Source organism: Anas platyrhynchos, chromosome Z, assembly GCF_047663525.1.
Source record: "Anas platyrhynchos isolate ZD024472 breed Pekin duck chromosome Z, IASCAAS_PekinDuck_T2T, whole genome shotgun sequence".
Classification (NCBI taxonomy): Eukaryota; Metazoa; Chordata; class Aves; order Anseriformes; family Anatidae; genus Anas; species Anas platyrhynchos.
Window position 1 is genome coordinate 37,739,228 of NC_092621.1, and position 12,934 is coordinate 37,752,161.

The window sequence follows — 12,934 nt, forward strand, 5'->3', positions numbered from 1 at the left end:
AATGTAATTCAGTTCTGTGTGACTCTAAAATAGAATAGGGCAGAATGATCTAATTTCTCCAAGTACTGTATGTGATGTAGCTCTTAGCTAAAGATTTAGGACCTTACCCTGATGGACATTGGTTTACACATCCTTTTCCTTGTCTGTACCAGCCTGGTTTGCAGGAAAGGCACTGTGAGCTGTGCTTTCCATTGCAGGTAGCACAGGCACTGTGGCATGGGGAACACCATCCCTCGTCACTGTCAGCATAATATCCATCTGGGCATGTTTCAACACAGGTTGTATCTGCACAAACAGCAATGCAAAATATCAGGTAATATTCAACATCAACATTTGCTGTTATGAATTAACTTACAGCTCTGCTAGAGCAAACTCTCTAGCAGGACATGCTGTTAGCACTTATATGAGAGCAAAAAAAAAGGGGACATTGGGACATTGTAACATTTGTTTGTTCTTCTAAACCTTGTCAGTTCATCCTCATTTCTGTGCTTCATGTAAATTAGCAGGCTCTTCAGAACAGAAAATTACTTATCTTTAGGCAAGATAAATGCATAATCATAATAATGAACAGCTGTGATTTTGTTCAGAATATGAAAAAGGAGAAATAATAATGAAGAAACTTGCTATTGGCATAACCATTTTTTTTCAAAAAAAAATTTTTTTTTTCACTCTTAAGTGTCAGACTAATTGAATTCTGTGTATATGATTAATCTGATGGTAACTCTGAGATTTAATGACATTTGTTCATTGGTTTTTACACCTGTGTGTAACTGCTGCTTTGTGTTATGGGAATAAATGCCTCCAATACTGCCAAATGTACCAGGCACATCTCATTGTTTCACTGAGATACCAGAGCATCATTAGCAGGATAGAAATCTGGGATGAGAAGTTAGGGCTGATTCAAACAAATGCAAGTGCACTATGCTAAGAGAGATGTGATTACTCATTGTCTAACTTCTCTTCATAATTTTGCTGCTTAGGTTATAAGTGGGCAAAGACACGTTTTTCTTTCTTTCTTTCTTTCTTTCCTTCTTTCTTTCTTTCTTTCTTTCTTTCTTTCTTTCTTTCTTTCTTTCTTTCTTTCTTTCTTTCTTTCTTTCTTTCTTTCTTTCTTTCTTTCTTTCTTTCTTTCTTTCTTTCTTTCTTTCTTTCTTTCCTTCCTTCCTTCCTTCCTTCCTTCCTTCCTTCCTTCCTTCCTTCCTTCCTTCCTTCCTTCCTTCCTTCCTTCCTTCCTTCCTTCCTTCCTTCCTTCTTTCTTTCTTTCTTTCTTTTCTTTCTTTCTTTCTTTCTTTCTTTCTTTCTTTCTTTCTTTCTTTCTTTCTTTCTTTCTTTCTTTCTTTCTTTCCTTTCTTTCTTTCTTTCTTTCTTTCTTTCTTTCTTTCTTTCTTTCTTTCTTTCTTTTTCTCCTTCCTTCCTTCCTTCCTTCCTTCCTTCCTTCCTTCCTTCCTTCCTTCCTTCCTTCCTTCCTTCCTTCCTTCCTTCCTTCCTTCCTTCCTTCCTCCCTCCCTCCCTCCCTCCCTGCCTTCCTTCCTTCCTTCCTTCCTTCCTCCCTCCCTCCCTCCCTCCCTCCCTCCCTCCCTCCCTCCCTCCCTCCCTCCCTCCCTTCTTTCTTTCTTTCTTTCTTTCTTTCTTTCTTTCTTTCTTTCTTTCTTTCTTTCTTTCTTTCTTTCTTTCTTTCTTTCTTTCTTTCTTTTTTCCTTCCTTCCTTCCTTCCTTCCTTCCACCCTTCCTTCCTTCCACCCTTCCTTCCTTCCTTCCTTCCTTCCTTCCTTCCTTCCTTCCTTCCTTCCTTCCTTCCTTCCTTCCTTCCTTCCTTCCTTCCTTCCTTCCTTCCTTCCTTCCTTCCTTCCTTCCTTCCTTCCTTCCTTCCTTCCTTCCTTCCTCCCTCCCTCCCTCCCTCCCTCCCTCCCTCCCTTCCTTCCTTCCTTCCTTCCTTCCTTCCTTCCTTCCTTCCTTCCTTCCTTCCTTCCTTCCTTCCTTCCTTCCTTCCTCCCTCCCTCCCTCCCTCCCTTCCTTCCTTCCTTCCTTCCTTCCTTCCTTCCTTCCTTCCTTCCTCCCTCCCTCCCTCCCTCCCTTCCTTCCTTCCTTCCTTCCTCCCTCCCTCCCTCCCTCCCTCCCTCCCTCCCTCCCTCCCTCCCTCCCTTCTTTCTTTCTTTCTTTCTTTCTTTCTTTCTTTCTTTCTTTCTTTCTTTCTTTCTTTCTTTCTTTCTTTCTTTCTTTCTTTCTTTCTTTCTTTCTTTCTTTCTTTCTTTCTTTCTTTCTTTCTTTCTTTCTTTCTTTCTTTCTTTCTTTCTTTCTTTCTTTCTTTCTTTCTTTCTTTCTTTCTTTCTTTCTTTCTTTCTTTCTTTCTTTCTTTCTTTCTTTCTTTCTTTCTTTCTTTCTTTCTTTCTTTTTTCTTTCTTTCTTTCTTTTTCTTCTTCCTTCCTTCCTTCCTTCCTTCCTTCCTTCCTTCCTTCCTTCCTTCCTTCCTTCCTTCCTTCCTTCCTTCCTTCCTTCCTTCCTTCCTTCCTGTCTTTCTGTCTTTGATCTTTGTACACTCTATATTGTTTATTTACATATTTCCATTGTAATTGTCATTACAATGGAACTATTGATAACTATATTTATCAATAGTAATCATATAAAACTGCTGAGTGTGTACGTATGAAAACAGGTCTGACACAAGACCTCAGAAATTTAAGAATGAACATCTTATCAGATTAGACTCAAACAGCTTAGAGTCATCTTCACTTCAAGCTTTCTTTAGATTTTTCCTGAATGAAATATCATTTTGATTTTTTTTTTTCTTTTTTAAATATGCAAAGAAGTGAAGTTTAAATTCTGGTATCTTATGCTTTTTACCAATTTGTTCCTGAAACAACACAGTCTTTTCCCCAAACTCAGAAAAGGAAAGTAGTTTTGTATCTCAGCCATCCACTAGAGACTGTTCTAGTGATCCAGGGACAAATTTTTATCAGTTCTGTTTAATTATTTCTTTGCTCAGCAGGTATCTGCAGGGATTAAACAAGCCAAACATGAAAATTGTTAGCTTACAAAAAAAAAAAAAAAAAAAAGTTATAAATTTGTTCCTCTAGACTTTTTCTTTTTAATTCCATTCTAGGAAGCAAGAGTGACAGTAAATATGAGTGAATAAAAAAAAAAGTTCTGTTGAACCACGGGCTTTGCTGCTACTTAGACTTCCTTTGGCCCCGGTGAGTGGCAGATACCAGAATGATAATTTTTCCCAGTCTCTTGAAGAGTTTTCCAGGTAGCCCTGCAAAAAGTAGTTGTCACTGCACAGGTCATCTACTTGTCAAGTCAACTTTGAAATGTGTAGATTGTCTGAAGCCGTCCTACATATTTAATGAATGTGATGGAAACTTGATTATTTCATGTTCTTCATGTAGAATGAAGTCTACAAGGAGGATCAAGACACTTACTGAGAAGGTAGCGGTTATTTGCACAGCCAAGACACTGGTGTTCAGTTGGTCCTGAGCAACGAAAGCATTTCTTATGACAAAGCTTGCAGGTCTGAGTTTTCTGGTCATAGTATTCAGTATGAGAACAGTATCCAGGTGCCACACAGTGCCCGTTGTGGCTCAGGATCAGGCCATTTCTGCAAGTAAGGCAGGCAGCAGAAGACGAACAAGTCTGGCATGTCCTATTGCATGCTGGAAGGCACAAACAGTAGGAAAGTCATCATTTCTTGTTACATTTTCAAATTATTGTTTCAACTTCAAGTTTGCCAAGGAACATCCTTCATCTGGGGGTGAGAGGCTGAGGGAAATTAAGAAAAACATCTGTTCCTATATAGTCAAACCATTTATCATTTTCAGACTTATGCAGACAGTTCCTCAGGTTTCCTTTTGCGCTGGCACTGCTTTTTGCTGAACAGTGATTTGCAACATACTGCCTCCTACTATACTCAGTGTTTTACCAGAATAGTTGATTAGTTTGCTAGTAACATTGAACACATCTGGCTTTGATATCTCTGTCTCTGGATTTTATCTTATTTTTACTTTATCTTTTTTGCTGATTTTCTAAGCTGTTTTTTTTTTTTTTTTTTTTTTTTTTCCCCTGCCATGCTATTCTCTCAATTTTCAGGACACTGACAGCCATAGCCATCACTCTCAGGTCCTGTAGGAATCTTTAGCCAGTTTACTTGTATCTCAGTGCCATTCTGGAGAAAACAACAGCTACCAACCTTGACAATCTTCTGTCTCTTTTTCATAATAAGTCCCTTCGGGACAGGCCTGAAAACACATGCCACCGTAAAGGACAAAGTAGCTGATGGCACACTCAGTACAATCATCTGCGTCTGGTCCATCACAATCCTTGCAGTCTTTATGGCAGGGAAAGCAGTGTTTGTCTTCAGCATAGAATTGGGAAGGGCAGTCCTCCACACACTTCCCTTCATGCAGGAGGAACTCATCCATGCATTCTACAGAGAACAACAAACATCAGGTAAGAAAAAGGGCAGCTAATTCTGACTTCAGTAGGTGAAAGAGTGAAGAAATCCTAGGAAACCCCAAACCCTGCAGTGCATGTCACAACAGGAGATAAGTGGACAGTTCGGGAAGGTAGTTCTTTCTCTTCTAACTCTTCCTCTCCAACTAGATATGCTTCATTAGAGAAGTTCATTCTTCACCATGAGTAGTCATTTGTAAAAATGACAAAGAGATTTAATGTTCAACCAAACTGGGAAAGAAACATTCTTATTTCACTGTGGTGTATGTATGTATGTAAGTAGGCACAGATACACTAAATCAGCATCAAAAAAATATAAATCTCTGACAGACAACAGGAACAAGGAAAGCAATGTGAAACAACTTTATTTTCTTTCCCTTTTTTTTTCTTCTTCTTACAGATAACTTTGTTGGGTCTGTGTTTCTATCAGTCTGCTTCTAGACAGATCTAGATAGATTTAAGCCAAGTCACAAACAGTTGTTTGTAATACCTTTGCACATTTCACTGTGAATGCAGTCCTGGCACATTTCGGGACAGTGTTTACAGATTCCATCAGAGGCAAAATGTCTCTCTGAACAGGTTGGTTTACATTCCCACTGCTCCAGAAGCAAAGGACTTTCACAGGACTGACACTTCATGGCATTTCCCACGCATGTCTTACAGGATTCACTGCATTTCTTGCAAGTCCCAGAATCATTAAAGTATCCCCTATTGAGTGAAAACAATCACAAAACAAAGTGTTGGTCAGTGTACATTTATCAAACAGTCCAGGCTGTAATAATCGTAAGCATATGTGAGACTATGTGACATTCCCGGCACACTCAATTCAGTGGATCAAACAGGTTTCTCAAGCCAGTTGCCTGTTCTCTACTTGATTACATCCCCTATGACTGCAAGCAGAAAACATGCATGTTAGTACCATGAAGGGAGGCCTTCCCTTCATTTTGTACCTACTCTAAGGGATGCTGGACTTCCTTTCCCACTGTTTTCTTGGTTTGCCCCAAGAAAAAACAAACAAACTGTTAAGACCAAAATATTAGAAGATACAGTAAGAAACAAGTTTGTGCTTTTAGGTGATTGCTAATCCATATATATACAGACATTGATTAAAAATACAGAAGTTGACTTAGAATGTAGAACATGTATTTCACATTAATAACCCTGGCTGGGGCAGGAGAAGTGGGGAAGAAAGTCCTCTCCTTTCCAGAGGTGACTTGTGACTTTTCCAAAAACGGGCTGGGGAGATATGTTAGGAGAAAGGCTAGAGAAAAAATAGAAGAGCTGTTCCTGCCATCTGTTCTTATCTTACCTCATTTTTACTCCTGACCTTTGTCATAATTCTGCAACTATTTCTCAGCCTTTTCTCTTGTTCCAGTCTCAAGTACACTTCTAGCTCAGTCTTTCAACATCCTCTGTCAGAAATTATCAGTGCAACAAGTCAACCCTTTCCATCACTCACAATACGCTCAAGGTTCCAAACAAACACTAAAAAAAATCCTTCCTTAGTACTCTGCCTCAGTGGAGAGTAATTAAGAAGAACTTTGTCAGAGGCTGAAATCAGAGTTTAAGTCTAGCAAACTTTGCTGAATGATGCCTGGAAAGACATTATTTATAGCCTGGAATTTGGAAAAAAATTAGGGTAATAGCAACTGAAAAGGGTGATGATGTATGAAAAGGTTTAATTGTGTTATACTAAAACTGTGCAGGATAAAAGTAGCTAATGAATGCTGAAAACAAACATATTGTCACCAAAATATTACTTTGATTTTTTGACAGAGTTTTTGTTTTATATATATATTTTTTTTTCTGGACTAGAGTAGATTTTAGTGTAGCTACTTTGCATTTGCCCTGAAGCATGGTGGTCGGAATCTGCTCCAGTGGCCCTTATTGACTTACTTGATAAAGTTAGCAGGAAAGTACTGCCAAAGAATTTGTTTTGGTCATAAGAAAAGCAGAAGCTGGACATTTTTCTTAAGAGAAAGATTAACCAAACAGGATCTTCATACTGCATAGCACCGTTTTTATGTATATATTTAGGTGTGACGAATGCTGACGATGAAAGCAGAGACAACAGGAGAACCTGATACAGTCAACTGCCTGTTCCAAGACATTGCAATCAAATGGAAATCTTTTTGAATTTAATTTGTTAGAGGAAAAGCAAGGGATGTAAGCCAAGGAGAGACATCCCTCACTAGGCACTATATTTCCATATCAGCACTCTGAGACATCCACCCTGTGGGTTCACACCCATACTCTGAGAAAAGGTTAGGAGAAGAACTGGAGGCTTACTGCCAGTCACCCCAAAGTATAGCTGAAAGCACTGTGGCATTACTGAAGTCAGTGGGACCATCTGTAACAGCATTTCCTGTATAGTTTTCCTTCCACTTCTTTTTTCACTTCTCCTCTGAACCATAGAGAATGCTGTTTACTCAGGCAAGCTGAAAATGACTTTTACCTTGTGGCAGTCTCTCGTAGGTAAGGTTACATTAAGCTCTACCTTGAAAGCTTAAGGTAGATGGATCTAAGCTATGACAAGAAGCAGCACAGTGAGGAAATAAGGAGCAGTCGTGACAGGAGCTACTTACTCAGGGCATTCCTGTAAGCATCTGCCTTTGTGGAGAAAGAAGGGCTGGTCTTGTTCACCCTGACACTTCTGGCAGTTCCAGAGGTTGGAGCACACCTCACAATTGTCCATGCACATCTCACACTTTCCACTTTCAACATTGGCAAAAGTTTGTTGAGGGCACTGAGAGACACACGTGTCATGGATAAGAAAATTTCCTGACAAAAGAGCAACCCAGGTGGGGAAAAGTACCAGTTAGAACTATACCCAGAAATTCCTGTCTTGGACGGCTATAAAAAATACTTTAATCTTCCTGTAAATTTGAATTTTTGGTGTCTAAAAAGATGAATAAAACATTCTCTAAGTCATTTCCCAAAGTATTTTGCTCATCCTTCACTAAAATTTAAGGTTAGGAAGAATCATCAGGATTATCTAGTATCTTCCTGAATAAATCCCTGTTCAGTAATTCCTGCATCATGTCTACAACATGAAAAAAAGAGAATAGGTTCAACTTCTACTTCACTTTTTTTTTTTTTTTTTTTTCTTTTCTCTCTCTCTCTCTCTTTTTTTTTTTTTTTTTCCCCTTATTTCTAAAGGCATGTGCTTGTTTCCTAGCTTCAGCTTTCCTTAACTTCAGCTGCTGATTATCTGATTACCTAAGCTGCCAATCAATGAATGACAATGAATGAAAATATTCCCTTGAATTGTGTAAGACACAAAATATTTTAACCTTTTGCAAAACCCAAAGAAGAGGAAGTCTCTTACCTTCTGGACATGAAGTACACACTTTAGCAGATTTGCCACAGGTCCTGCATGAAGGATCACAAGATTGTAACTGTTTATTTTCATCTGGAATAAAAAGAATACAAGTTCTGTTTTTGACAGTCTTACAACATTTTTTGTTGTTTCTGTTGTTGTTCAACAGGGAGGGAATCCTCACCTTTGAAGGGCTGTTTCCTATGACTTTTCCTAAGCCAAAATTACAATGTATGTTTGAGTTTTTGGAATTCTCTAACTTGGACAAATTGATGATTGTATTCAGCTCCACACTCTTAAACAATAAAATAGGAATTGTAATAGAGTAAAACATAAATATTATTTTGAGATTCATTAAAACACTGTTCTGAACTACTCACAGGAAACGAGGACAACACTTTAGCTTAACGTTACTAGTTTCAGTGTAGTGATCCAAAATCAGTTTCTGATCTGTAGTCCAAAAAGACTATGAGCAGGAAGAGGAGGAAAGTATGTAAATTTTGGGGACTTGTAGCAATGTATTTTCATGGAGACTTTCTACTAGCTGGTTGCCAAACACCCTCACTTTGTATCTAAAGGAGAAAACTCGGAGAAGGAAAAGGAGCAATATCAATATTTGGAAAGATGATTGGTAAAATTATTCTGCCCAGTGCTATTGCCTCCTATTTCCCTCTAAAAGAAGGACTCTGGCTGTGTGTCTAATTGAATTTTTATGCCTCTGGGAAGCTAAGACCTTGGTTATGCTTTGAATATACTTTATTCAATGCCAAGGAGATTTGAGGACTGTACTAAATACACAGAAATTTTGTTTTTTGTCTCACTGTGCAATTCTGTGCTTTGATCCAAGCAGACATAACAATGGTATAATGAAAGATTGATGAAAAATTAATAGTGGGCCAGTGGACACAAGACAGTAACCTTTTAATTTTGCTGGAAACCAAAAATAATAAAAAGAGCAGACTGAGCTTAGCATCTCAGCCCACCCAGTTCATCCTGCCAATTAAATACATGTGATTTCTATAAGTTGATGGGCTGGTTGACAGTGTCTCTTAAAAGTGTATAAGATATCACTCACTTTTTTTTTTTTTATTCTGACTGTCACAACAAAATAAGTTTAAATGCTGAAATTTTGAATGAAATTCATAAAAGCAAATGCTTTGGTTAAAAGGAAGAGAGAGGAGAAATGGAGTCATATGTAGATCTCTTTCCTACTAGTGGAAACACTGAACATTTTACTCAGCAGAGAGTCACTTGATAGAAAAGTGGGTATGTGCACACACAACATGGCACAAAACAGAAGGAGAAACAGTAATAAGTATAGTAATGATAATTGTTGTTATTGAAAACTGCACTTCTAAATGAGCAGAGCAATGGCTATCTCCATGAAAGAGACTATTCCCTAGTTTCCTTGAGCTTTTTCCTCAATTACTGAAAAAATCATTACCAAGTGTCCTTCTTCATGTCATCAGTATGAATATAAGCAATATTCTGAGAAAGCAACATGTTTGGTCTAAATTTTACCGAATTGAGCAGTACTTAGGCTTTCTATTCCCCTATTATGAATGCCTTTGAAACCTTTGCCCTTTTTCTTCTCTTGCAAGAGGATTCCTACTGACCTGTATGTCCTAAGTTTTTTATTTTCAGAGACTTTTGGCAATCTTTGAAACCAAACATTGCTTAATTGATGATATATTGAACAGGCTTGTAGTTTTTAGTTGATGTCTTTCAGTTTACCTCTAAAACTGTGGCTGACCCTCTGTTCCTGATGCCTGCCAGCAGTTCTATATCATATGCTGCTCTATCAGTCACTTTGATAAACCTTCAAGATTTTTCTGCTGAAATTGTCAATGACATTTTCTAAATATGTAGCAAATACAAATTTTAATTTCCCTCCTCAACAGCTTTACATCCAGCTACCTTACTAAGGCTTATGTTTTATTCCTTTGAAAATCCCTGCTGGGCAGTTTTAAGTGCTGTAATTTAGTACCAGTTATGTGCAGGAAGAAGCAAGCCAGAAATATCACCTAAGTATGTGTTGCCAATGAAAAAGGACCTTGATCCTGGCAAGAGATTTTTGTAATATAGAAAATAAATAGCAGTAAGATAAAGTCAAGCAGACAACTTGTTAACTACCACTAAAGAAACCTTAAGCTAGCTCATTGTTTCACAACATTTCACTCCTTACAATTAAAAATAAAGATTTTTTTTCAGTGAAGTACCTCTTATTTCCATTTAACATTTCCCTCTTTGGCAGCATTTGCTGCTTTCTGCAGTATGTGCTAGTCTCCACCAGAGGGGAACGTACACAAGCAGTTGTGCTTCTGACCTTTTGCCGGGCAGACAGGCTTTAAAAGCTTTTCGGCGAAATGTAAGTGCTTAAATGACACAGCTGGGCGACTGGTAGAATATGAACATTTTAAAATTAATTGATCTACCTTTTACGAAATTTACTATTATTATTGTTATTGTTATTGTTATTGTTATTATTAATGCATTTATTATTCTGGACAGTTAAAATTAGTTTTTCCTGTGACAGTGTTCTTACTGGCTCTTACTGGCTAGAAATAGGATTTCATTTATTGAATAAATGAATAAATAAGAAGAAAATATTAAATATATTTTTTCCTGCATAGTAAATATTCCAAAACATTTGTATTTTGCTACAGAAACCTGTGTCCACTACTTCCAAGAACAAGCTTTACCAAGAACAGCCTTGCAAAGCTGTCAAGAAAATTGGTCACACAAAATATATTTGCTTGGTCTTTGCACTGGTGATAAATGAAAGATTCAACTGGCATTTTTAGGCTTAAAAAAGTCTTCCACTTATTGGTGAAAAATTTGCTCAGCATGGTATGACAATTGAAATTGCCTAATGAAGCAAGAAAACTAATTAAATAACTACTGGCCTGGCAAAATTGCCTCCCTTCAAAGAAAGAGTTTGGTGGCTACCAGAAAGAATTGCCAGCTCAGGGACTTCAGCCATCCGCTCTGACCTGTCACTGTTCCTTACACATGACAAATAAAAGTCTCAGAGAAGGACAAACAAAATTCACAGCTCACTGTGAGCTGCTTGACCTTCCCTCCCCAGCCCCTCAAAGCTACCATTATGTATTTGGGAATCTTAGAAGCTTTCCTTTAACTTCTTTTCAGTCTGTAGATCTTATGATTGGTTGCAAATGAAACTTCCAAATGTAGAAGTTGTCTGTCTGTGATGTAGAATTGCGAACAACCCAAACTCTAAAAATGTGATGTAGACTATGAAAAAACATCATATTGTGTTATTATACTATTGCACATTTTTTTATTAGCGGCGCAAATACATGACATTTTCAGATCTACCAAGCTAGTTTTATCCTTATGTTTACTGTCTTCCCTGGGTTTTTCAAACTAAAATGCCTTCCATTTAGTGTTATTCAGGCCAGAATCTGACTCAATGTCACATTGATTCTTGTTCCTTTGTCAGAATGGGTAACAACTTTGACATATATCCAGCTCAATCTCCCTTATTCCTTTATGGAAACTGAGAAACTGAATCTTACTGTGCCACTACTTGAGCTACCATTTACTGCAGCTCAGCAGCTACCACAGCGCTATGCCCATTCTGTCTAGTCAAGGGCTTATCAAACTGAAGACTGATATATATATTTTTTTTCTGTTTTTTGTCCTGGTTTGGTTGGGATAGAGCTAATGAGCTTTCCCTTTCCCTTTCCCTTTCCCTTTCCCTTTCCCTTTCCCTTTCCCTTTCCCTTTCCCTTTCCCTTTCCCTTTCCCTTTCCCTTTCCCTTTCCCTTTCCCTTTCCCTTTCCCTTTCCCTTTCCCTTTCCCTTTCCCTTTCCCTTTCCCTTTCCCTTTCCCTTGTCCCTGTTTCATTTATTTTTATTTTTATTTTTATTTTTATTTTATTTTTATTTTTATTTTTATTTTTATTTTTATTTTTATTTTTATTTTATTTTTATTTTTATTTTTATTTTTATTTTTATTTTTATTTTTATTTTTATTTTTATTTTTATTTTTATTTTTATTTTTATTTTTATTTTTATTTTTATTTTTATTTTTGTCTTTCTTATTAAACTGTCCTTATCCCAACTTATGAGTTTTCTGCTTTCTGATTTTCTCTCTCACCCAGCTGCGGGTGAGTGAGCCAGTGGCTCTGTTGTGCTCAGCTGCCTACTGGCAATAAACTGTAATAGTTTTCTTTTCTCATTTGAGCTTGTAAACGGGACATAAAAGACGCAATGGCAGTTTCTTGAAAACTAGTGCCGTAAGATGTTAACTGTGATCTCCAAACTGAATTAATGAAAAAAATGAGTGAAATTCTAGCTCCATTAAATACAATGTCACCATTTTCCCCTTTCTTTTTACTGAAGTGGTTTTACTTTGAACTGTATCCCAGAATTGTTTGATTTGATTTTAAAGAAAGATTAAATGAGTTCTCAAAAATATTCAGGGTGAAAAACTTAGGTCTGTATGGAAAGAAGTGGTTGTTTTGGAGAATTGAAGGCTTATTTAAAAGAAAACAAAACAAAGAAACATCAACACAAAAAGCCCTCCAAAACCTCAAGACCGGAGGTCAAACCAGAGAAGTGGACATATCTAAAGAGTCATGGCTTTAAATATAATGGCATTTGAAACAGCTTATAGTCCATCCTTTAATCTGTTTAGAGCCACAACTGCATTTTAAGGGTTCTTGCTAGGATAGATTCATCCTCTCTGTTCTTGTTCTTCTCCCATTTTGTTCTCTCTAACCACTCTTTATGGACAACGTACTTAATGACAGGTAGTGCAAGCAGTAAATGTTCATATGGATGAAGTTTTTTTTTTGTTTTGTTTTGTTTTTTTTTTTTTTTTCTTCTCCATTTTAGATCTTATATATTCATGCTCTTCTCTGAATAAATGAGGGACCTAAAAGCTTATATTTTTAAGTTGCTATCAATGTAGCTACTTGTGCACATTTGTATTTGAAATGCCTTTATCTTCTAGTTAAAAAAGATATTGAGTTCTACAAGGAGAGTATTTTTGCAGTGTAGAACCATGGCACAGTTGCTGCAGTGAGGAATGCAGAAGGAAATGTGCATGCATATTCCTTTTAGAATGTGACCTGTCTGACTTTTATACTGTGTAGTGTGATGTGATTTGAATATGATCCAGCTGAGATGGTACCTAGTTTGT

At 37.3% G+C, this 12,934-nt stretch overlaps 1 protein-coding gene across 1 annotated transcript in view; it reads right to left on the reverse strand.

Moving 5' to 3' along the window:
- PCSK5 (proprotein convertase subtilisin/kexin type 5) overlaps positions 1-12,934 on the reverse strand; it is a 265,069-nt gene that overhangs the window by 6,864 nt on the left and 245,271 nt on the right. Inside the window, exons 28-33 of the mRNA XM_038169846.2 lie at positions 7,775-7,858; positions 7,032-7,227; positions 4,937-5,154; positions 4,184-4,420; positions 3,420-3,650; positions 108-285 (exon numbers count right to left, since the gene is read on the reverse strand). Coding sequence (XP_038025774.1) covers positions 108-285; positions 3,420-3,650; positions 4,184-4,420; positions 4,937-5,154; positions 7,032-7,227; positions 7,775-7,858 — 1,144 coding nt within the window. The remainder of the gene's footprint in view (positions 1-107; positions 286-3,419; positions 3,651-4,183; positions 4,421-4,936; positions 5,155-7,031; positions 7,228-7,774; positions 7,859-12,934) is intronic.